General features: G+C 32.8%; 1 protein-coding gene across 2 annotated transcripts; it reads left to right on the forward strand.

Moving 5' to 3' along the window:
• The first annotated feature begins 201 nt into the window (after positions 1–201).
• Positions 202–15,211, forward strand: LOC123562635 (thrombospondin-1-like). Of its 2 annotated transcripts, XR_008367484.1 has the most exons (10): positions 202–337; positions 4,987–5,028; positions 6,063–6,142; positions 6,611–6,679; positions 7,061–7,190; positions 7,385–7,507; positions 8,414–8,584; positions 9,383–9,553; positions 10,239–11,017; positions 12,519–15,211. XR_008367484.1 is itself a non-coding variant. In XM_045355261.2 (9 exons), exons 1-9 carry the CDS (start codon positions 325–327, stop codon positions 10,433–10,435), a joined length of 996 nt encoding a protein of 331 aa, XP_045211196.1. In that variant the 5' UTR covers positions 202–324; the 3' UTR covers positions 10,436–12,479. The 2 variants fall into 2 exon arrangements, 1 of the variants encoding a protein (XP_045211196.1); XM_045355261.2 differs by lacking the exon at positions 12,519–15,211 and having other exon boundaries at positions 10,239–12,479.
• The last annotated feature ends 10,426 nt before the right edge of the window (positions 15,212–25,637 follow it).

Here is a 25,637-nt window from a genome sequence, read left to right on the forward strand (position 1 = left end):
TAATGTGATATTCAGTGTTTGTAACATGAACTCATTTGCTCTAAACGGTGCCGATATCTTATTGTCTCATGAAAATTAAATACGGCATTTGTACTAAAAGACACATAACTGTTGTCAATATTATCTTTCAGTTACGTGACTGATACAGTTACTTTGGGACATATTGTGATTTTGAAGTTGTGCGATGTTCAAAACACCATATGTCATTCTTACACGGAACATAATTTAACATTCCTTTATTAGATATCTTGAACACTTAACTAGTCATTTACAAAACGTAAGGAACAAAGTTAAGATGTTGGCTGCATCGAATTAACATTAACAATGACCTGTCTATGTAAGTAAGATTTAAACTGGTATTTTTCTAAATGTAATTGTGCATTTTCTGAAGTTACAGGTACAAAATATTATTACACATAATAGGCAGCTACTAGTACAAATGTTAAAAAGTACAAGAATGTCTCCTTAATATTAAATTTTAATGATGAGCCGTGCCATGAGAAAACCAAAATAGTGACCGCAGTCTGGTCAGGATCCACACCGTTCGCTAACGGTTTCTTTAATTGCAATAGGCTTTGAAAGCGACCAACATGGATCCTGACTAGAATGCGCGGATATTGGTTTTCTCATGGCGCGGTTCTTATTACGATCTGTAACAATCTGAAACTTTTTTATGTATAAACCACTACAACAATTGCTTTAAAGGGATACGTTGGGAGCTATTTCAATTCTAAACAAATCCAAATATGTTTTATTTTAGTGAATTTGTATCATTTGAAAAAAACTGCTGGACAATATAACACATATAAATCACATATTCAAACAGTTTTACTAATCATTATCTTGTGAAAATAAAAACTGTACGATATGATGTAGTGTGACGGATTCAGTTTTTAGTGTAAAGCGTCTAGCATGGCACTAAAACTCTTCGTGTCAGAAACTGCCTGTCTGATTTTTAAAGCGATTAACCCATACATCGTGGTGTCAGATTTTAAAAAATCAAACGTTTGCTTTATTCACCTATATGCTGCATTATCAATGTTCTTACAATGTATTTTTCATTAAATTCTGTTGAAAATCTTTGTTTCCTTAATACATTTAAAATAAAAACATTCGTCTACAATTTCTGATTAGGGTTTCCTGGTTTATAAAAAAAACGGAATTCCCGTCAGCAAACATCACGTGATTTTCAAAAGAGCGCACACGTATAGGTATCGCACACTGTTGTGACGCTTTGAAATAAAAAACATAAAATAAAGTCAGTACACATAGTACGTTACCAATTCAGTCAGTGATTTCTCGTTGGCCTAGTGCGGTTACGGCATTCGTATTATACTTGTTCGTCGTGAGTTCGATTCCTATACCCGTTAAATTTTGCCTTTATTTTTTCTTCACTACAATACAATGAAGACACAACGAGTTAGTAAATCCAGTTGTGACATGTCCACAAAAATTATATGTCACAACTGACACGTAATTATGTCTAAGTACATTCCATCTTTAATATAATCTAATGTTTCTTTAATCTTTCCTGTGATATCTTCAAACCTGTACGGGTTAGTTTTGTAACAATCTTACACTTCACATTAATACAAACATTGCCTGGTCATAATTTTAGGATTGATTTATTTATAGATACTTCCATATTATACGAAAACAATCAATTAGAAACCAGACAAGAGAAGAACAAACTTACACAAGGTATGTAATGCAAACTGAAAAAATGGGGATCAAACCCCAGACGAAAAGGTATAATAGAAATACCGTAACCGCTCGACCAACGAGGAATCACTAACTTAATCGTAACCTTTGTGTTTTGACTTAATTTTATGTTACTGTTTTGTTTTCACTTCTAAACGCCATAATACTGTGCGCTACCTATAGTTCGGTGTTGGGGCGAGCGATGTTTTACATGTACTTTTAACAAGGAAGTTCATTAATGCAAGCATCAAAGACGCCGCCAAGTGTTGTGTCTGAAGTACATTTATTGCAATATGAGAAATCACCTAATCATTACTTTATTAGTCTGACTAGCACATAAAACAATATATGTTATAAACATGAAGAATATAACATTGCGAGTAGGTTGTCCCTATACATACAAAATTAAAGTAATTATTTCACTAACTAAGGTCACCTCCTGTGAAAAGTTGTGGTTCACAGAAACCATTATTTTTATTATCATGTAATGTAATGAGTGTTTTCTATTTACTGATGAAGTTTTATGGACCTTAGTCACCTACATTATAGATTTCAGAATGCAGATTATACACAGCAATTTACTGTTTCCGTTGCCAAAAACAACCAAAAATTTTGTCCAAGAAAAGAATGATATAACATAAATAATCCCTATATTGCCCCTATTCACAAAGCATGAATCTTTCTTATATACTTTTGAATATCATAGAATTCTTTCTTTTTTCGGACGAACGATAAACTTGAAGTCCTCGTTGAACTGTAAGGTTACTAGGCGTATGTCAGTGTCTAGATTCAAATCTAATATTACAAGAAATTTAGCAAGCATAATAACCCACTGCCAAAGTGTAGAAAATATTTCAATGATTTTTTTTTTCTGTCAGGAATGGACAAATACAAAAACTATCTATTAAATTTAAAAAAAAGAAGAAAAAGAAGCAAGTAACAAGATATAATAAAACCAGAGCAACTGACTAGTCATATAAGATCAAAGTCACTGATGCTTTGATAAGTTATGGTCCCATGGCTTTTGATATTTCGATCTAACCACATTTAAAGAAGTATTAACTTGATACTGACAAATTCATCAAAATGCTCTTTAGCCTATTGCACACCTTAGTTGACAGTGTATATATGTAAACTATGAGTAGATCTATATGACACATAAGCCAAAAAAAAAAAATAGAAATAGGAATTTGCAAAAGTGTGCGCATTCTGAAATTACATAACTGTACCCATCAACAAAGAAAATAAGAAAAAAAAGGTTAAAAATAAGTTAACAGAGGCATTTCCTTCGTCCATTTCAACATATCTATGCTTATTGATTCCTTTATTTACTTTGTAAATACGTTTTTCTTTCCAAGGAATTTTTATGCTGGCAAATTGTAATTTTCCATAATTTTTTTTTAATGTTCTCTTCGAAGTTTACAGCAAGATTATTGTAAAATACACGAACGCTCCCTTGTCCAGGCGATTCACGCATTGTGGTATATCTGCGGTGTGTTCTATTTATAGAAAATGAGATCGGTAAGTAGGTCATGCTAAGAATAGAAATAGAAAACTTGACTTACAGAGTAACCTCCCTTATCAATAAATCGGATCAACATTTTTGACGAAATTGTAAATAAAAAAAATATGTTCTGCTCTACAAATAAGGAGAGGAAAGACAGATAGAATTGTTTTAAATCACATAATTAGTTGCATTACATACACTTTTTATATTTTCTTTTTGCCATTTTTTGTTTATTCACTAAAATGTATTGTGCAATAGCGTTGATTTTTTTACAAACTGTGTTCAGTTTATCACTCAGAAACTATTCATTACCATCTTTACAGGGTCCGAAATAAAAGTGTTTCCCATATACTCGACACCGCCTTCAGGGCGGCGTCGAATAATGGAACGATCCGTTATTTAGGTAGTGTTATTCGGTACGATTAAATGGTTCTTAACTAAATAAGGCAAAGTAAATCATACTGACATCTCTAATCGGTAGACGAGTATATAAATTGACCCATCAAACTACATGCGCTATTTTGATTTGCTGCCCACGTGATGATAGCGTCTAACAATACTGTCGCGTCTCGTTCTATATTTATCAATGTTTACAAAATAAACCGTTGTAACAGTTTATAAAAGTGCATGAAAAAAAAAAACTGCAAAAATTCAAATGTGCCCGTAATTCTGGAAACTATAAACTGGTCAACCATTATGTTTCATGTATATATATGAAACAGTGGCGGTATTTTGCCTTCCGGTGATAAATTATTTTAAAAATTACAATTAACAATGTGTGGGTTAGTTGCTTTAACATAATTGTACACCAGTGTTCCTTTGGTAACCAGTAATATTCAAATTAATCCGATTTCTCGAAATACATGGTAGTCAGAGCAAGAACTATCAACATCTTTTAAAAACATATCCTTTTAAACCGTAAATCTGATTTTACGATAACTTCACAGAAATTTCCCTTTGACGGCCCTCTTCCATAGTTTGCAAATTATTTTGATTTGTAAAATAAGACTGCAGCTCAGGTGCGGGTCTATTTTACCCTACATGTATATAGCAGAAAATTTTAAACTCTTCTCTTTAAAAGTTTCCGGAACAGTTTTGAATGTAATTCACAGAAATGCTTTTTAGGTTATCCTTTGTTAAGATTGTTCGAATTATTCCGATTAGTCAAAAAGCACGACAGCCAGTTTGTTTCCCTACATGTATGTAAATCAAACGTGGATCTTTGTTTCTCTATATGACTCTATGAAAAATTTGAGGATTTTCTCTGTATATTTAAGAAACTTGGTAGAAATGTTTCTTGTTATACATGTTCGAGCAGTGAAACTCTGATAAGGCATCATAAACTTCTTGTGTCCTTTCTGGTGGTACTCTGTCGCAAAATTTATCATACTTACGTTCTCTTTAAAATGTATTTTAATCGTTTATGGCATGATGATCTAGAATACGTTTGATGTTCACCATAAAAATCCAATGCTCCACGGCAGGAAGTGAATAATATACAACTAAGTGTTATTTCTGTAACTTCATATTGTAACAATAATTGCCCTAAATGATTGCAGTGCCATTTTAAATGAACGTACAAAGGTAAATAACATTTCCACCATCGAAAAGATATTAAGTGTGCTTAGTTGACATTAAAAAAGAAAATTGATTCAGTCAAAACGTTGCAATATTTACACTCGTACAACTTCGATATTTTCCTAACAATAATATGTATTGGAAGCTGTTGGGTGGATAGGCAGGTAACGATTGCTTTAGTAACATTTTTCTATTTACAGATTTATCCATTCTAGTCTGTCTTACCACAGCGAAATGTATAGGTAAGATGTCAAGTCTGTGTAAATGTTCCTTAAAAACTAAGCCAAAATGTTCATATGCTACTTTTCATTATTCTTTTACATAATGCGCATAATGTCGACGAACTATGAACATTTCATGAATAGATATCTGGAAGGCATTTGCCCACCCCTCCCCTCCCCGCCCCTGCCATACTTAAGTGCTTCTTTTATGATGGTAAAACAAGTTTAATTGGTAAAAAATATATCAAAAGATTGGAAACTACGCTCTGTTTGTTTTGAAATGTTGAAAACATTGACTGGGCAGAGAAGAGAGGGAACTGGCCTCCTAGAGTCTGTGATTCCATGGATATGAAATATATTGTTTCTCGTCGACACTGACCGATAGGTTTGCAAACGTATGATAAGAGTCAATTACCCCGTTCCTGCCAGAACAGGTAATGAAATATGGTAGCTATTGTAGCCAATTTTCTTAATATATCAACAGAAGATTTTATAATAGAACAAAGAGTTTCAGTGTAATGCAATACATCTTGTAAAAGTTGTCGTGTGCAACTTACTTTATGTAATAGGACTAGTTTAGTTCAAATTAGTTTTAAACACCAATCTGTTTAGAATTACAGATGATTTACAACCTCATAGTGAAAATGGCACCTTCAATGTGTCATTTCGTATGTACAAAAATATTACAACCATGCAAAACACTGTTGAATTAACAGTACCATAATGAACACATCTTTCAAGGAGTCAAGAATGACCTTTTCTGGCAGTTTTTTGTCTCAAGAACATTATGTATTTAACTTTACATTTAGTATTACTAATTGTAAGAATTTTATCATACATATTTATATACTATATTAAGCACATTATCGTCTTTATTTATAAATCGAAACGAATTTAGAAATACGATACTGACACTTAAGGTATAAATGGATTTAGATAGTATTTCTAATCTACATTCAATTTATATTTTCTGAACACGGATGTAAAGAGGACATAATGATGATATTTTTGTAAAGAAATAAATGTAATTCATGAAAAATAATACTTTATTGTAGCATCTCTAGAGTGTTATTCATGCACCGATATTGAAGACTTAGACAACTGCCACAATACATCACAATGTCAGTATGCCCAGGTAAATTTATTAGACATCATTAATTTAAAAGACGATGACGAAGATATTAACTTTTCATGGCTCATAGTGTTTTCGTTCATAATGTGGCTGCAACATTTATGATAATTAACAGAAACTTTACTAATTTCTAACAAAGTCCTATTTTTAAGAGTAGTTTCTTTTCTCATATAGTTGTCAGAAATTTGTATAGCTAAAATTGACAGCTGTTTTAAATGCTTTAACATAGAATTAAAAGCCTTATAGAACTTAAATGGTTTTAAGTAAAATTTACTATGTTCACTGTTTCGTACCAGTAGAAACATGTAACACAACCAGTTTATCCCGCACATTTCAATAAAACACTGAATAGATTGTTATAAAATGTAGTTGTACATATCCATATTAAACTTGCATGTAAATATAGATAATGTAAAAGAATAAGCCGCTATTTATTCATATTTAGTATAGGGAATATTTAACACATTGCAGTCTTGCTACACCAACTTGCAAACATCCGGACAAAAACAATCATTTACACTGGGGTGCACGGATAATCAGGTTAGTTGTGTAGATATCCAGTAAATAATTTGAATTTGAAATACTTTGTCTTTTGATCAGTTGAAATAATGGAGAAGATCTAGAATTCCGCCCGGACAAAATGTGAACATGACTATTGATGACTATATCGTAAAAATTAAATATACACATTGTATTTGTCCACCGATCAAAAGTGTGTGTGTGTGTGTGTGTGTGTGTGTGTGTGTGTGTGTGTGGAAAGTGTCATTGTTATCTCTAGACTGTTGTTATTTAAAATCCGTACGTACTGTTGCTGTATAAAAATTGTCCCTGTCTATAAGTATATTTTATTTTTGTTTTCAAAAACATTATTGCGACAATATTTACTCTGATTTATTATTATTATTATTATTATTATTTTAGCAATGCGGGACTATAGGCGGTGGTGGCCCTGGGATAATTGGACGAGATATCAGTAAACGTGAGACAGCTCAGTGTCATGAATGTTGCAGTACGAATCACTGTAACAATCTGCTATGCAGTCATTTAAAACGTAGGTTTCTGTAATTTGAAATACAGTATTTTGCGCCAAAATGAAATTTCATACTGCAAATTTTATCATATTCAACAGTTAAGTAGTCAGTTATGTTTTTATAAACATTTTTTTTTCATGCATCATACATTTGTTCTGTATATTCGTTTACATATTATACAAATAATATACCTTAATATACACCTTTCATACAGCGACGACATGTATAGATGATGTAAAGGTTGACTGTGCCTTTCTAAATGCAATGTTTAACATATGTCAAGACATTCACCATTCGAAAACGGTCTGTCCCAAATTTTGCCAGTTGTGTGATTTAGGTAAGCATTATAATGTAACATTGTTGATTCTGTATATACCTGCTAACGTACAACTTAAGCCTATGAAACACGGCCTCATTATGCCTGTCTATGATTTCTAGCATTAAACTGCTGTTCTTGTCATTTTTCGGGGGCGTTTTACGGTTTAGCAGAATTTCACAAAACAATACAATTTTTTAGTAAACGAACAGCATCTTGACAAACAATTTATCTGACTAATACATGTTTCATTGTTCTGTCCGACAGAGTTGGATACTTAAAATATTCTAAAGGAGTCGTCCGCCTTTAAAAAAGAACGTAAACAATTGTCAAAAACAATGTTTTTACCTACTTATTTTAAGTTTAAACACTGGTACTGTATTGCAAATACATCAAAACGAAGTTTTAAAAAATGGTAAGTTTTTAAAGGCGCTGAACTGTCCAAAAGTGTGGCCCCTTCATGCAGTCCCTTTCCGGATTTTTCTTTTAATAAAATTAATGTTTTATATGCTTTGAATTTTCATAAATTTTAAAGCCAATACTTTTTTCTATGAGTTGGTGATGTTCGAACTTTTTTCTCCGAAACATGGACCTAACTCTTAACAGGTGAGAAAATGTGTGCTAACAGAGAGTACACTTTTTATAATTTATTATATGCGCGTTCCGTGGCAAAGCGTAAGCGCATTACGGCCCCAAAACATAATATTCAAAAGGGACTGACGTCAACGTGAAACAACAACGCAGACGTTCACGTGCGTTTAATGGAAAATTAGTGACGTTGAGGGATAATTGTTTCGTTTGTCAGCTTTTTTTTAAACGTTTTATGCTTTTATGATACAGATAGAAATACAATGTAAACTTAATAAGTGTCAAAGAAATGTTTATAAAATTATTCTTTGTTAATTTTGTTAACTTCAAATGTACTAGAGGATGGTAACTGGGCGGAATGGTCACAGTGGTCAGTATGTGACGTTACTTGTGATAATGGCACACAGACTAGAAAGAGGACATGTACCAATCCTGCACCAGCGAATAACGGTTTAGACTGCACAGGGAATGACACCGATATCAAGGCTTGCCACAAACAATTGTGTCCAGGTATTTCAAAAGCAATATGATTTACACTTGCAATATACTGACTACAAGTATTCAAGCAAATGATTGTGTTCAAGGACTTCGTTTAACTACCTCAGAAAAAAAACGTTCCCACTTGAAAAAGCTTAAGAACCTTATAGAATCATTTTTACGTTTTCATATTATTCCGTTGTATCATGTTCATATGGTAATACCTGCATAAAATATTAGTGGATCTAGAAAAATATCTATATTATTTCTTATGTTTTTTAACATGGTCATTCAATATCCATTATGATTTTCTACTGAAAGAACAGACAAAAATACCTCACATCTATGTTTCCGAAAGTTTTCAAAATGTTATAAAACAAGTTAAATAGAACGTACCTAACTAGCATAAATTAACAATTAAACAATTAAAAATATTTCCATTTTGGTTTATATGCATCAAAGAATCATTTATACATTAATGATCAATATAAAATTATTTCTCTTGCCACGACAACCATACCATTGATACAGTTGTATTCGATGCAAGCTTCATTCTAAAAACCTAAGAATAATCCCAAGCTCCTTATTTTGCTATGTTTCACGGATAAAGTAAACATGCGAAATAATAAACAAAAAAACCTTTTAAATTACGTTTTCTTCTTCTTGTGATTATCTAAGAGTCAAATAGCTAATTTGCGTAAAAACTTTTTTTCCAACTGGGTCCGGCCTTCGGGCTCGGTCTCAAACATTCCCGCGTGCTTCTGTATACGTTAATGCACACAAAAATTGTATTGTCCCTATATTTCAAAATTAAACATACATTTATGACAGTTCATGGAGGATGGACAAAATGGTCCGAATGGGGGACATGCACTGTTACATGTGATGTCGGAATTGAGAGAAGACATCGACAATGCACGAATCCCCATCCATCGAGGTTCGGAGATCCCTGTTTTGGTGATCCGTCTGATGACAGAATATGTATGCCTGGACCATGTGCAAGTAAGGATTACTGCATTCCGTCAAAATCATAGGTGGTGAAATTACTTTTTATGTTTTCAATAATATGAAAGGACGTATTCTAAAGCAAGAGTACGTCTTCTCACATTGTTTTAAAAGATGGCATGCAAACTCTAATTACACATAAATCATAACAACAGGTTACACATATTTGGACTGGATGTGATTCCTGTGTTTTGAAAAAACATTTATAACGTAAAATATGCGCACCTCTAATTAAGTGTATGTAACAGCCACTAGCCGATCACAGACTTAATGACTTTGTCTTAGAAAACTTTAATGTATCATACGCTACTTGTCTAAAACAATGCAAGTGGTAAGTCACCAGTACAATATTTTTTTAAAAAACACACATAATATACATTTATGAATAAGTGTATGTTGATATAAGTGTCCGGTCGTTGAGTCTTCATGTGCCCTATACAAACATTATTATGTCTTTCGTATGTAGATTTCATTTTCTAAATTGCGTAAGAAAAATACATAAACGCACAAGAAAATATGAATGATGAACATGCTGTTTCAGCATTATGAATAATGATAGTTGGCACTAATCTTCGTATAATGTATCAACGGTAATCAAGCATTTTCTATTATAAGAAGGAAATCCTAAACGTACATTCTGTCTTAGTCCTGTTTCCAAAACTATATAAATTACTGCTTTAAGATGGCGGATGGTCTGACTGGGGACATTGGAGTAGTTGTAGTGCATCTTGTGGTGGAGGACTCCGCAGCCATTCAAGACAGTGTACACAGCCCAGACCCTCCCCTTATGGGAAATATTGTGATGGTATCAATATAGAAATGCAGTTGTGTAATAAGCATACTTGTGAGAAGTGGCGTCTTTATATATTGTTTTACTAGGCATCTCATCATATTTGCCTTCTTAATTTTTTTTTTAGAAATGAAATACATTTTGTGACAGGAAAGGCCGTACCGGCGACAGTAACCATCAGAACAAATCAACACCCTTTACAATATTTACAAATTTATTTACATAAGATGATTATTAACAATGAATAGATATGAAAAAAAAAAAACTGATTATAAGAAAGAAAAAAAAAAGTTCAGTATCTCTAGATACAAAAGTTCTTATAGTCCATTCTAATCTGACGTGACACAGGTCTTTAATGTAATTGTGAACTTTAAGTAGCACAAACAAAACGTAGCTTCTAAATTCAAAATACAGTCCCTTTAAACCGTGAATACGTTGATTCCGTGTTGGCTCCCTATGGTGGTAGGTGATTGCATCCCTGAGCTGACTTCAGAGGATAACAAAAATCATCGTCTTTGCGGTTTACGGCACAACCATGGGACGAAAGCTCTGCGCTGGGAATATCACATCCAGGCGAGTGAAGACAAGTGAACCTCGGGCATTGTACTTCCGGGTTATGACATCACCAGGAAAATTCGTCTGGCGGAAGAAGCTAAAATATATAACATATGGTAAGCACCATAGCAAAACAAATAAGTCAGGGCATAACACTGCTCCTTTGGGTACACCATACCTCCGTAGGCTCCCATAAATAATACGTGCTACTTATACAAAACATATGTGCTACTAAGTTCAAACGTCACATGATTAAAATACGTCACTTATTACTTCCATTATTACAAAGATTACTTACTTAAAAGACTAAAGTTAAAGTATGAAATGATATGAAAAGTATATGATGAAACATTATAGATACGGACATGATAAACTGCAGCTCTTATTTACAACTACAAATTAACAAAATTCAATATAAATCAAACGTTATATCATAGTTGGCATCCATATAATATCAAATGCCATACACTACAACGGACATTAATTAGATGTGCTATAGACTGGCACACAATTACAAATTACAATAATATATTACATACATGGTACTAGACTTGCCATATAGATTTATACATAACAATACAATGCAGTAATGGCGTTCCATAATTAACAAAAATGTTTGACATAAGTTTTTGAAACAAAGTACTTTATAAACATCATGTTACAAATTTCAGTACAAATTTTACATCTTATATAAACGAAACATTTTAGATTCCTCTTTCGAAATAATTTACAAAAGTCTGAAAAATTTAATAAATCATCCTGACATACCGAAACTAGCTAAAATCATATGCCGAAAAGTAAATGTTACAGAATTCTGTAGAATGAACAAAAATTTACCAAATAAAAATCGTAATGCAAAAATCATACAAAAATCTAACAAATAAATTTCTTACCTCGATCGAGCATAAATTTCTAGCAAGAAAATAATTCAGACATAGATTCGTCTATAAAGTCGTAAGGTGGTGTGCGCAAGGCATATCTAGTCCAGTCTATTTAAAGGATAATGTCCCGCCAAATACAAAATTTCATGGGATTCACGGTTAAGCCGTGAGCTCCGACTATTGTCATTTTCACGGGATTCACGATATAGCCGGGAAATCTAACTACTTTGGCGCGGATTTAAATTGACAATTTGAGGCCCATTATAGCGGTTTTGGGGATAAAAACATAAATTACTGAAGTTTATAAAATATCAACTTTCTTATTACTAAAACAGAATTTAATGAAATTTACATAGAAATTTAAGTTATGAAATACAGAAAAACATGAGAGGTATTTCATGCGTGAAATCTGACATTTACCTCAATAACTCAAAAAATTTACAAAAAGATGATGCAATACCTGCATTTACACTACAGATAAAATAAGGCCCGTATGTCAATTTGTGACACATTTATTTAATAAAGGTACGACATTAATAGTATGTGTTGAAATGTGGAAGACTTATCAGTATTATATTAATGAATTAGCTTCAATGCTGATAAACGTGACTAAACCGTAAACTGATTTCGTTAAAATATTATTTGAACTGCAGTGTAAGCACGCAGCTATACTTTAAATATATAGATATATAAAAGTGATCATATTTTTTACAAAATATGTTACGTGTTTCAACAGATATATCAGTTACCTTCAAAGCAGAGCATCTAGCAAACCTCAACCCTTCAAGTAATGAAGTTTTGGTGTTCGACCACACACTCTTAAACAGAGGAGATGCTTACAACAACAGAACGGGACAGTTCACAGCGCCTGTAGATGGAACCTACATATTTACTGTACAGATATGTGGTACTTCAAACCATTTTTGTTTTATAAATATAGAAATTGCATCTGTCGCATACACTAAAACACTAATCTTTTACGAAGCGAACGGCTATAATTCTTGTCACACAGCAGATGCGATTGCATGGGTCTTTAAAGGACAATCAGTAGTAGTAAGACATAATAAAAGAAGTGGAAGTATTGCTCAGGATTCAGAACAATGGAATACATTTTCTGGTACTTTAATCCATTAGAAAAGTATTTTGTACGACACATTGTATTCAATAGTATTAGTCTTATACTGAGTGTAGTGATATATGTTAACTGTACAGCATGTTATTAAAGTCTACTTCCTTTTTGAGGGTATGTGGTATATTAAACACGTGTTGATATTCTGTCTGAATAATATGAAAATAACTGTGTAATGTTTTATCTATTAAGTTGTCCGTCACTTTTTACCATGCTGGCATAATGCATAGACGATAGTCTTCAAATTCCAGACAGTTCATTTGACTTGATGTTGTAAAGCTATTATTTGCATTATTATACCTGATGATGAATTTAAGAAATAAATCACGCTTAACGTAGTTCTGCACATTCGGATAGAATCTTTTTCTACAATTGTATGTAGAATTTGAATAAACCCTGATTTTTCAAAACTTCAGCATATAAAAAGAAAAAGAAAAAAAAAGATAGTATAATAAAGTATTGCGTTATATAGTCATGATACCATGGCTTAAAGTGTTAAGTGTTACAAAGACCAGACAAGAACGGACAATATGACACCTAATGGAAACCAAACGAGATAACAAATTACGAAATTGGTAAACTGACTCATAAACCATACTAGAAAGAAGAAATAATACTACTACTCTGCGTGAAAGACGAAAAAGAGAGAGGGATATTGTTTTCCCTCTTGCAGGTCAGTCTAATATGTCGTATGATCTTCAGATCACAACAATCGGGCCTGTGACTTTAAACATTCATTAGGTGTTTAGATTAATAATGTTTAATGTTTTGGTTGAACATAAAGTTTCCGATCATATATTGAAGGAGACTTAAAACTATAGGTCTTTGAATTCTAATGACTATTGCCTATTATCAGCAGCAGACATCTGTAGTTCTTTTGGTGAGTAAAATTCAAGGTCATGGTTACAATAAGTTGGTGTATAAGGTAAATGTCTCAGAAAACTTAAAACTCTTTCAGATTAGTAGTTTGAGAACGCACAAGTCTACAAAATAGTTGATTGGTATTGGACAGTAGATTACCCGTATCAAACTTTTGTTCAGTAAATAGTCCAAACACTTTGGCCTACGCAAGCCAGACGTCGGTTCATTGCAACAATGATAGCATATACGATCTACAAACGACTTAAAATTTTATACTTTTTAACCAACATTGTGAAAAATATTTCTTCATTAACGTTACATCTAAACACGATTTCTTTCTCATTAAGGCTCTTTTCATAGACAGAGAGTAGTGTCATACAATAAAAAAGTGTTTGTGTTGTACAAACATTTGTTTCAATGCATAACACGCATTTCGGATTAAAAACAAATTTCTGATTTTCGGAATCTCTCTTTTTCCTTTCGATACTTTTATTGTGTGGTATATAAAAAACTTCTGCATACTGTTTTGTTTACAAACCAGTCCACATGCATTGCATTGAAAGTGATTCTAAGGTTGAGTAAATTTGACTGACTTAATACAATATTAGTATTTACTTAAGACAAGAATCGTCATCTGCATGCTTAAACAAAGAATTGACATGTCATGAATTATTCTACAAAGATAAAAGACGGACAGTTGCGTTTACCACAAATCATCTACTACTGCTTTGCCAGACCAGTGATATAAGGTATTGTATATTTCTGTATAATTAGATTGATGTCGATTCTTTTTTTTTCTGGCAAGTAAGTCATATAAAAAGAAAAATGTATAGCGTAATATATTTTAGAAACAAAGATATACTTAAATATCAACTAATCAAACAGTGGACCTAATTTCTAATATCGTCGGTTTTTACATCACTTAAGCTTTGTGATCATGTCCTATACATCTAAACAAGTAAGTTTATTCTCCAAAGAATTGAAAACAAATATACTGTGTCATTACATACTCGTTTTCATTCTTCAGTAAGTTACAACAGCACTGGGAACATTAATATTTTTCCATATAGAAGTCTGAATCGTTGAGCTTTTTATTTAGGTTAATTTATTAAACTTCAGATGAAACTTATAAAATATGAATAATAAAGATATGTGTAGATAAGTATGTAATAGAAAGATTATTAGCTTTTCATGGAGAAATATGCACTCATTTATTAGACGAATAATACTGCGTTCCTAAAGTCGCAAAAAAGTCCTAAACCTATGATATTCCTATCACTATTTCGTTCAAATTGATAATTACACATTTTTTATATTTTAAGACTCATGATTTCGGCATTGTGTGACCGTTGTGTGGCCAGGCATTCCCATTTAGTATGCTATTTGGGCATCATAGTATATCACATGCAGACACGGAAAACAACATCGAACAGAACACGATTTTGTTTGTGATAATAGATTAAAGTATAAAAATATCCATGCGTTGAACTTTATTCATGTACCATACTCAATATCCAATTTAAATGTAGTTGTCAAGAAAACGCGTGACATAACATTATAAAATACTAAAATATGTGTGTGGGGTGGGGGGGGGGGGGTTCTGCTAATAATAATTTAGCAGAAACAATACATATTTTAGTATTTTATAATGTTATGTCATATGGTTCCTTAACAACTACATTTGAATTGGATATTGAGTATGCTACACATTTACCCAGTTTTGCAAACAACGTGCGTAGACCACATCCTTTCATTTTTATATTTTCCTAACACTTCTGAACAGATGTTCATGTTTGCCATGCTGTCATACATGTAGCTCACGTTTCAACTCGAATTATACATGTTATGATCTATGATCTGTGCATTTCGTTATGATGATTAGACAGAAGTCCAGAGGCTAGTCCGATTTAGACATGAAGGTTAAAACTTCGAAGTCTATCTGAATAAACTTAACAGCAATTGATATTTAACTTTTCTCAAAGGTTTGGAATTATCCCAAATGTCTGTTTTGGCAAATATCGAGGCGTCACATGACACTGAAATCTACTATCACAAAACTGAATGTTTAATTTATTAACCGAAACCTGTTTCTTCTGTTACACTAGTATTAATTAGCAAACATAATGAAATAGTATACACTGATAAAATTGCTTGCCAGTCAATAGTTTTTATTTTTGACCGGCAAACCATTCAGTAAGCGCTTTATTACATGTATTCAGAAATAGATTTCAAGTAGTTATTTTTTACTTTAGTCCTGCAAAATATAGTATTAAACTTTAGACTTGTCATATAGCACTTTACTAACGTAATATTCAGTTCACTGCGTTAGCTATGGAACGCTTAGACTGCCTTGACATGATATTTTTTATTTTATTACGTAGTCATTCCAGATTGTGTTGTGCTTTTGCTAGTGTATGCTGTACAACTGATACTTCGCCATGTGCATGTTCTAATATATTCGGTACAAATTATAATTTGTTATGTAGATTAAACAGTTTGTTACGACATTTACTAGTTTCTCCGGTACATTTCTTAGTTTGTGCTGTGCATTTACTAGTTTGTTCTGTACAATTAATAGTTCGTTATGTGTTTGTCCGGTACATTTCTTAGTTTATGTACATAACAAGCTGTTTTATCTACATAACAAATTATAGTTTGTACCGAATGTATAGAAAAACTGTACACGGCGAACTATTAATTGTACAGAACAAACTGCTAAATGCACAACACACACTAAGAAAGTACCGGACAAACTAATATATGTATACAATAAACTGTCTTATCTACATAACAAATTATGATTTACACCTAATATATTGGAAAAAGCACATGATGAACTAATAATTATCATTCCAATGCAGTTTAGGCGTTCCATAGTTGGCCTTGTTACACATTTTGCATCTTCTGAACAAAGAAATATGTGTTTGTTGGCTATTGAACGAATGAAATCATTAAATTATAATAACTAAATGTGGTTTCTTTCCAATATAATGTATTTCTGTTCTTGAATATCGAGGCTTGAATAAAACTGTTAATGGTCTTTAGGGATTTTCTGGGTAACATAACATGATTATTTCCTACGTACATGATCTTTTGTGTTAAAATTTGTTTTAAAGGCCAGTCTTAAAAGGAGGCGTTGGAAAACATAATGTTAATTTTACCGTTTGTTTCAAAAGAAATATTCATAAAAAGGAAAAAGAAAACGATAGTGATTACGTTATCAGAAATGATTTTATGACAGAAATGAATTACATCTTTTTAAACTTTTGTTGCAATTACATGTGTTCTCGACATACAAGTATTCTTGAGCTGTTAGGAAAATGACCTCAGCATTTTTGCTCGCAACATAATCTACAAAAGTAAAACACACATAGGTGTAAAGACTGTGCTTGCTGTTTCAAAAATATAAAACAAAATAAGGATACTAAGTGTCGAGGTGGAACAGTTTCAGTGTCATTGTCCGTTAAATTATCCAATTAAACCAGAAAATGTTAATGTACATTTTTGCCTGGTTAAGTCTTTCGTAAAAAATTATGGCTGCTGCGAGGATTTATCCAGCGGATCTTAGATAAACGTTAATGACATCACTCTGCCTGGTTTCCACTTTCAGAGATATAGAGCTCAGTAGGAAGAGCGCAGATCTAAGAATCTTTGGGTCGTGAGTTCGATCCCCGGGTGGTGCGTGTGTTCTCCGTGATGATTTGATAAAAGTCATTGTGTCTGCTATCATTCATGTGGGGAAGTGGGAAGCTGTTTGCGGAGAACAGATTTGTACTGGTACAGAATCCAGGAAAACTGGTTAGGTTAACTGTCCGCCGTTAGATAACTGAAATACTGTCGAAGAACGGCTTTAAACCAAACAAACAACCAAAGAACTGAAACACACTTTTAGTCTCTGTTATACCTGGAAGAAACATATTTTTTTAAGGATAACTTTGAAAAGAAGGTTAGACTATGGCCATTTGATGTTGGTATGATTAGGTTATGAATAATATGTGGTACTTGGAGTATTTGAATTATTTCAATGGTCCCATAAGTTGCTAGACAACCATTTCATTTTATATACAGTACACTTAGGTTACTGCGAGTTCCTCGGCACCTTAATATGTACGTCATATCGGGAGATAAGTATAACGTATAGCGAATAAATTCCTTAGTATTTGTGTAACAAATATATTTCATTCAAAATTGGTTATTTGATATTGTCTCCAATTTAAATTTGTCATAATTTGGCAGAGATATCTGCAAAACAGTGTAGAGTGAGAAAACTTTATTCAAACTTCACCTTTCATAGAAGACGGGCTTTATCCTGTTGACTATTCTGACTTAATGGGGCCCTAGTGGACAATATAGACTTTACATTTGTTTTATATTTGAACTTTTTTGACGTTGCAAATCAAATATGTCTTTAGTTTATCTTTTATAATTGTTTATCTTTAATTTTGAGGCTTTGTTTCAATTAGTGAACTTAAAAAAGGTCTTATGGTTCATTTCCAGATTAAATTGACCGAAACTATTCCAGCTCTGCTGTTCAGCTGGACAGCTACTCCGCTTATACTAAATCAAAATAACCACATATTTTGAATAAGGTCCGTTTTGAACTTTAATTTTCACATTGGTATAACTATTATAAGAAACAATTGAATTTGAACTACAACGGGGGTTATTAAGAAATACAAAGTGTTCCTCAGTGCATAACCACGCCATTAAGGATTAAGTTTATTATGTACAGAAAAATAAAATTATGGGGTCAATTTACACAGGATTCTGTCATGCAGTATGGACAGAGTAACGTCTGACAATTTCTTTCGATCAAATTTTATATTGAATGGACATTTTGTTAACATCAGCAGCTGTTCATTGCATGCTGAAAAATATTTCATCTTCAATCTATTTCTGTTTCCATCAAAATAGGTGGGAAGTAATAATGGTGAAAGTACAACTAACCATAATATGTCAGTACACAATTATGGCTGTGCATTTGATGAAATGAATGGCGATCTTCCACAAAGAGTTATTTATTCGCAAAACTGCAATAGGAAACAGATTAAGCTAAATGTGAAACGGATTCGGCTGAATGTGTGCAATTCATCGTAAAAGCATATATAATTATATATTACAGAAATAGATGTTTAGACCGACTTGTCCATGGTATAATGAAGAATTACACGAAGCCAAACATTTTAGATGAAAACATGAACGCAAATGGAGAAAAACAAATCTGACAGTGGATCGTGGGATATACAGAAATCACTGTGCTTCTGTGAATAAATTGCTGAAACAAACATGTGTAAATTTCTATTCTGAAAAAATAGAGTCCTGCGGACGAGATCAGAAAACTTTATTCAAAGTGACAAAGAATCTTCTTGGTAGAGACGAGGAGGCCGTGCTGCCAACATCTTCCTCTTCCAAAGAACTAGCGCAAACTTTCATCGATTTCTTCATCGATAAAATTGATGGAATTAGAAATAAAATTAGGTCAGAAACAGACTTACAAACCGGTGTTACCACCGAGGAAATTTCGAACACGCAAGTAGATAAACTTGTTGAATTCACTCCAGTCTCACAGGATGAAGTGGAAAAAGTTATTTCAAAATCTGCAAGTAAATCGTGTGAGCTAGATCCACTTCCAACATGGCTTTTGAAAGACTGCTTAGAAGAACTGCTACCATCTCTCACTAAAATAATCAATTATTCTTTGGAGAAAGCATATGTACCGAAATCCTTCAAAAGTTCGTTGATTAGACCACTCATCAAAAATCAGATCTAGATGCAAATGTTCTGAAGAACTACAGACCTGTATCTAATTTACCGTACGTGTCCAAAATACTTGAAAAGGTAGTCGATGCTCGTTTGGAAAGCCACTTGTCTTTGAACAGTCTCCACGAAGAACACTAGTCTGCATACAGAAAATTTCACTCCACTGAGACTGCATTACTGAAAGTTCAAAATGACATTCTCAACTCCCTTGACCAAAATGATGTAACAGTGTTAGTGATGCTTGTCCTTTCGGCTGCTTTCGATACCATCGACCACAAGACTCTCCACGACCACTTTGGTATCGCAGGGAAACCACTTGAATGGATAACTTCATATCTGAGCGACCGCTACCAAACAGTGACCATAGATAGTGAATTGTCAAAACCTGTAAGATAAGATAAGATAAGATATTTATTTATTTTATTTTGTTGGGTTTAACGTCGCACCGACACAATTTTAGGTCATATGGCGACTTTCCAGCTTTAATGGTGGAGGAAGACCCCAGGTGCCCCTCCGTGCACTATTTCATCACGAGCGGGCATCTGGGTAGAACCACCGACCTTCCGTAAGCCAGCTGGATGGCTTCCTCACGTGAAGAATTCTACGCCCCAAATGAGGTTTCGAACCCACATCGATGAGGGGCAAATGGTTTGAAGTCAACGACTCTAACCACTCGGCCACGGAGGCCCCTTAAGATAAGATAAATTTTATTTTGAGTCGGCAAGACAAGTAACAATACAACATAAGCACTCTAGGTGCTTTTAAACCGACTATATGTTAACAAATTTATAAGGAACAAAAGTAAAACAAGCTGTAAAAGAAGGACATGGTTAAAAAAACATATGAACATTTAAATAATTATTGTTGCAAATTAACCTTAAAATAACATCTAGCACAAAGACAGAACATTATAATAGCATTGCACAATCAAGGAGATCTGGTATATAAAACAAACCATACATATTAGCACATGGAAAGGAACATAAAAATGACATGGCAGCATTTTGAATGTGATACTGATAGATTTTATATTTAACAGCCATGTAGAGCAGTATATTTAAGACCATGTAATTGAGTTAAAAAACCATGTAACAGCTGCTGTTCTAGGTCAGTGACCTAAAAACTGCCATAAGAGAATAAATGTAAAAAAGTGAAACCATCAAAACAAGCACAAAAAATGCATAACTTAAAAGAAAGCTAAAGGAAGTTATCATCTCAGGATCAGACATGAGGTGAACTGAACAGCAACTACTACATGATAGCAATAAATTTAAAGAAAGCATAACTGCAGGAAAAGCCAAGCAAATATAATTGCATGCAAGACATAACTGAAAGACAAGGCAAAATAAGAAAATAATACTACTGCATGATGGAAATCAAGAAAGCACAACTGCAGGAAAAAATAAATAATATACAACTACATGCAAGCAAAACCAAAAATACAGGGCAACAATTAAATACATAATGTCACGCAGGAAAACATATACATCAATCAAGTATGCTGCTAACCTGTTCTTTGGGTATATAAAAAAGATGCAACTATTCGAGAGATTCAAGTTTTGCACAAAGAACATTTACAATCATTTCCATTCCAAAAAGAAATCTGATTTTTAAACTGACTGAAGTTTACAGCATTTCTGTAGCTTTCAGGAAGGGAATTCCACAGAAAAGGTGCAGCATACCTGAAGGAGTTCTTACCAAAATTTGAAGTTCTGACTTGTGGTACCTGAAGAATATTTGAATACCTAAAGTTATAGTTAGAATCTTTTTTATTAACAAGGTTGGACAATACTGGAGGTGCCAAATTATTTAATATCTTATATGTTTCAACTGTCATTGTTCTTAAACGTCTTACATGTAATGATGGTAATTTGGCAAAGTTTAACAATTCATCATAGGAACTACTGTAGTCATTATAAACATATCTGAGAGCTCTTTCCTGGATCTTTTCTATTTTTCTGGTATTCTTTACAGAACAAAAATGCCAAGACAAAGGACAAAAATTAAAATTTGATAATATGAAAGTATGAAAAATTGTGAGTCTGTTTAATTTACCTAAGTTTTTTCCAATCCTTTTTAGTACATTAAGTTGTTTTGCTGCCTTAGCACAAATATTATTTATATGGTTATCAAACTTTAAATTAAAATCTATGTCAACTCCTAATAATTTTACCTCATCCTCACAGTTTATTACAGTACTACCTATGTTGAATTTTGGTGATTAATCTTTAGTTTTTTTTGCCAACTGCTATTGCCTGAAATTTGTCTGGATTTGCCTGCATACAATTTATTCTAAACCAATGTATAAGTATTTCACTTTCTGATTGTAATGTTGTCATTAAGAGATCAAAATTTTGTGAACAGAAGGAGAGTGTATTATCGTCAGCATAGTTATAAAGGGTGCTTTTTTGATAAAGTAGAAAATATCATTAATAAAAATGTTAAAGAGGAGAGGCCCTATTATGGAACCCTGGGGAACTCCTTTCTCTATATTTGCCCATGAGCTGACAATATCATTTATTTTAATTTGTTGTTTATGTGAGGACAGATAGCTTGACAAAAGTGTAACCGAATTTTCTGAAAGACCATAACTCTGAAGTTTTTCTAATAAAATTGGATGTGGTAAACAATCAAAGGCTTTACTCAGGTCCATTAAGATAGCTGCGACATAGTGATTTGAGTCCAGTGCACATTTCCAGTCCTCTAATAACCTTAATAAAGTTGTTTGGCAGCCATGACCCTTTCTAAACGCACATAAAAAATCTTCAAAAATATTTTCAAAATAAGAGGTAAGTTGATCTGATAATACCTTTTCATAAATTTTAGAAGGGTTTGTCAGGATACTGACTGGCCTGTAGTTTGTTTTACTGAAAGAATCATTCTTTTTAAAAATTGGCGTTACCTGGGCCTCCTTTAACCTATCTGGAAAAACATTTGTAGAAATTGAAATATTTACCAAATCAGTATTAAAGGGTACCAGAGATTCTTTTCCTAGTTTCAAAATTTTAGCCGATATTTTATCAACACCTGTAGCCTTTTTTATATTAAATTTGTTTATAATTTTAGTAACTGTTTTATGATCTGTTGGTTGAAAAGAAAAACTGCCTGGAATAAAACCTTTTTCATTTATTTTATGTAAACTTTCATGATCTTCAGAGTTAAAAATTTCATCCTTGCCTATGTCTTTAGCCACATGAACAAAAAATTCATTAAATATTTCGGACACCTCCTTTTTATCAGATACTGTAATTCCATTTTCATTTAATGTAATTTTTTAATCATTTTTTCCTGACTTTTTGGATAGATAGGGTTTAATTGTTTGCCAAAAATCTGAGGATTTGCTACCGCCTACACATCTTTCTAAGAAATAATTTTTAATTGATTGCTTTTTAATCTTTTTTACCATGTTTCTGTTCTGTCTGTATTTTTCCCAATTTTTTGAATTTTTATTTTTCAAATACTTGTGATATGCCATTTTCTTATGGTAAATTGCTTTCCTTAATGTTTTGTTCATATATGGCAATTGTTCTCTCTTCCTATATGACTGTTTAACAGGAACATGTTCATTTATGATTTTTGTTACATCTTCTTCAAATTTATTATATATATGATGCACATTTGATAATTCTTGAGGAGTATCTTCAGAAAGATTTATTTGTGAAAGATCATTTTGAAAAGTATCTATATTAAAGTTTTTAAAACTTCTATATGAAATTTTTTGTTTTTCAAAAGTTGGAATTGTATTATTTATTACAGTGCTAATCATGTTGTGGCAATCACTGATTCCTGTTGCAAAGTTTAATGTGTTTATACATAAAGATTTGGAATTTGTTAAAAATACATCTAAAAGAGAAGGACTGAATTTTTTTGTGAAGCAGGTAGCCCCCTTAATAATATTTTTAAGACAAAAAATATCACAGAAATCTGAGATATTTCTTCCTTTGGTTTCTGACAATAAGTCACAGTTTAAGTCACCCACTACTGTATAATGGTCATAAAAATTTATACATTTATCCAGTGTTTTAGTAAGATGATCAAAGAAAAATTCATCATTTTGATTTGGAGGTCTATATACATTTAGAAAACACCATTTTGTTTTGTTCAAATTTACCTCTATAACAATATTTTCTAAGTGATCCGATTCTAAATCTTTTCTTCTCCTTGATGGAATGTCACTTCTGGTGTATGTCAATAAACCACCCCCGTTTATATTTCTATCGCGTCTCTCCAGTTTGTAGCCTGGTACACTTACAGTAGCATCTAAAAAGGTATTGTCCAGTTTCGTCTCTGAAAGAAATAACAAGTCTACTATCATATCATTTAAGATTTCAGATATTTCTACAAATTTTGATTTTAAACTATTAATGTTCAAGTGTGCCAGAATAAATTTTTTTTTAGGATGTTTAGTTCTCACTTCCCGCAGTTCTTGGAAAACTGATATTTGTGGATTTTCTCTTGAAGAAGATGAACACGAAAGATCAAAATATGACGAATGTTCTGATTCCAGTGAGTTGTTAAAAAAGGAGTCTGAAAAATTTAAAAAGTTGCATGCTGGACATAGCAATGGTTCATCTGAGTTGCTAAGAAAGTTATATTCTGATGAAGTGATTTTAGCACACTTTATATGCCACCATTTGTAGCAGGCTTCACAAAACACTGCACGGTGTGTTTTTGCAACTGGTTTGCAACAATTTCCACAAGGATACTTTACTGGCCCTGGGTTTAGGGAGATGTCACCACTAATAAGAATCAGAATAAAAATTCGATGAATGTTTTGAGAACATCTAATCTCTGGTCTACTAGGCTTTCTTCTGTTGTGTTTTAAATGATAAAAAACAATCATAGCATTGTCAATATCCAAGTCTGACGAAAAAAGGAATGATATTTGGTTCTCATTTTTATACCTGGGCACAAAATTTTCAATGGTAGATCTACAAAATTGCCAGTTTAATTCAATCTGCCCGATCGGTATTGGTACCTGAGTAATTATATATCATTTACGTCTGTACATACTTGTATTAACAATAGAATAGCAGAAATCTTCAATATATTGGTGATAGCACCGATATTCAACATGCTTCCGGGTTTATGAATAAGTGTCAAGGTCAAATTTATCAATGGTGCTTCTGACGCTTGTCGCTCTTTAGGTTGATGAGCGTTTGGATCATTTAGTCCTCTAGACGCGCTTTCCAATCGCCCAGTGATCCAGAGTTTAGATTTATTTTTTGAGAAAACACTTTCAGCACTGAATTTGCTTTTCTGTTAAATGAAATGTCGTACTATTGGTTCCAATTTACCAGATTATTGCAGTAAAAACCTTCTGTCTTTGTTTAAAATGTTTAATTTCATAAAATTTATACTGAAAAATTTGGCGCTGTTTACGCATGCGCACACCTTCGACCATTCCGTGCAATGTGCAAATGACATACAGTGTCCCACAGGAGTCCGTTCTCGGACCAAAATTTTTCACAATGTACACTAAACCAGTTGGTATAATATGCAAGAAACGTGGACTAAATCATCATTTTTACGCCGACGATAGGCAGCTTTATTTATCTTTCAAACCAACAAATCCGGTCTCTCAAAAGTATGATTTACGCTGTGTTGAAAACTGTCTCGTAGAAATCGTATCTTGGATGAACAGCAACATGTTGAAAATCAATGCCGCTAAAACTAAAGTCATTGTATTTACCTCTCAAAGAAACGAAAAACATATTGAATCGGTTACTGTGAAAATTGGAGAAGAGAACATTAAACCATCTAAATGTGTAAGGAATCTTGGTGCTTTTCTAGACTCCAAAATGAGCATGGAAAAACATATTAACTCAGTTTGTAGATCAGGGTACGGACAGCTACGTCAAATAGGCCTCATCAGGAAATATCTAAATATAGATGCTACAACATCTCTAGTAAATTCACTCGTCACTTCACGCCTTGATTATTGCAATGCGCTCTTGTATGGTGTTCCGAAGGTCTTGCTGAGTAGACTTCAAAGTCTTCAGAACACTGCAGCTCGAATTATAACGAGAATATCGCGTTATGATCACATTACGCCGGTATTAAAAGAACTGCATTGGATACCAGTTACTCATAGAGTAGACTTTA

The sequence above is a fragment of the Mercenaria mercenaria genome, chromosome 15, assembly GCF_021730395.1.
Source record: "Mercenaria mercenaria strain notata chromosome 15, MADL_Memer_1, whole genome shotgun sequence".
NCBI lineage: Eukaryota > Metazoa > Mollusca > Bivalvia > Venerida > Veneridae > Mercenaria > Mercenaria mercenaria.

Coding starts and splice junctions, on each gene's coding strand:
- LOC123562635 (XM_045355261.2), top strand. Junction 7,191..7,384: donor GCTATGCAGTCATTTAAAAC/GTAGGTTTCTGT, acceptor CCTTTCATACAG/CGACGACATGTATAGATGAT. Junction 7,508..8,413: donor TTGCCAGTTGTGTGATTTAG/GTAAGCATTATA, acceptor CAAATGTACTAG/AGGATGGTAACTGGGCGGAA.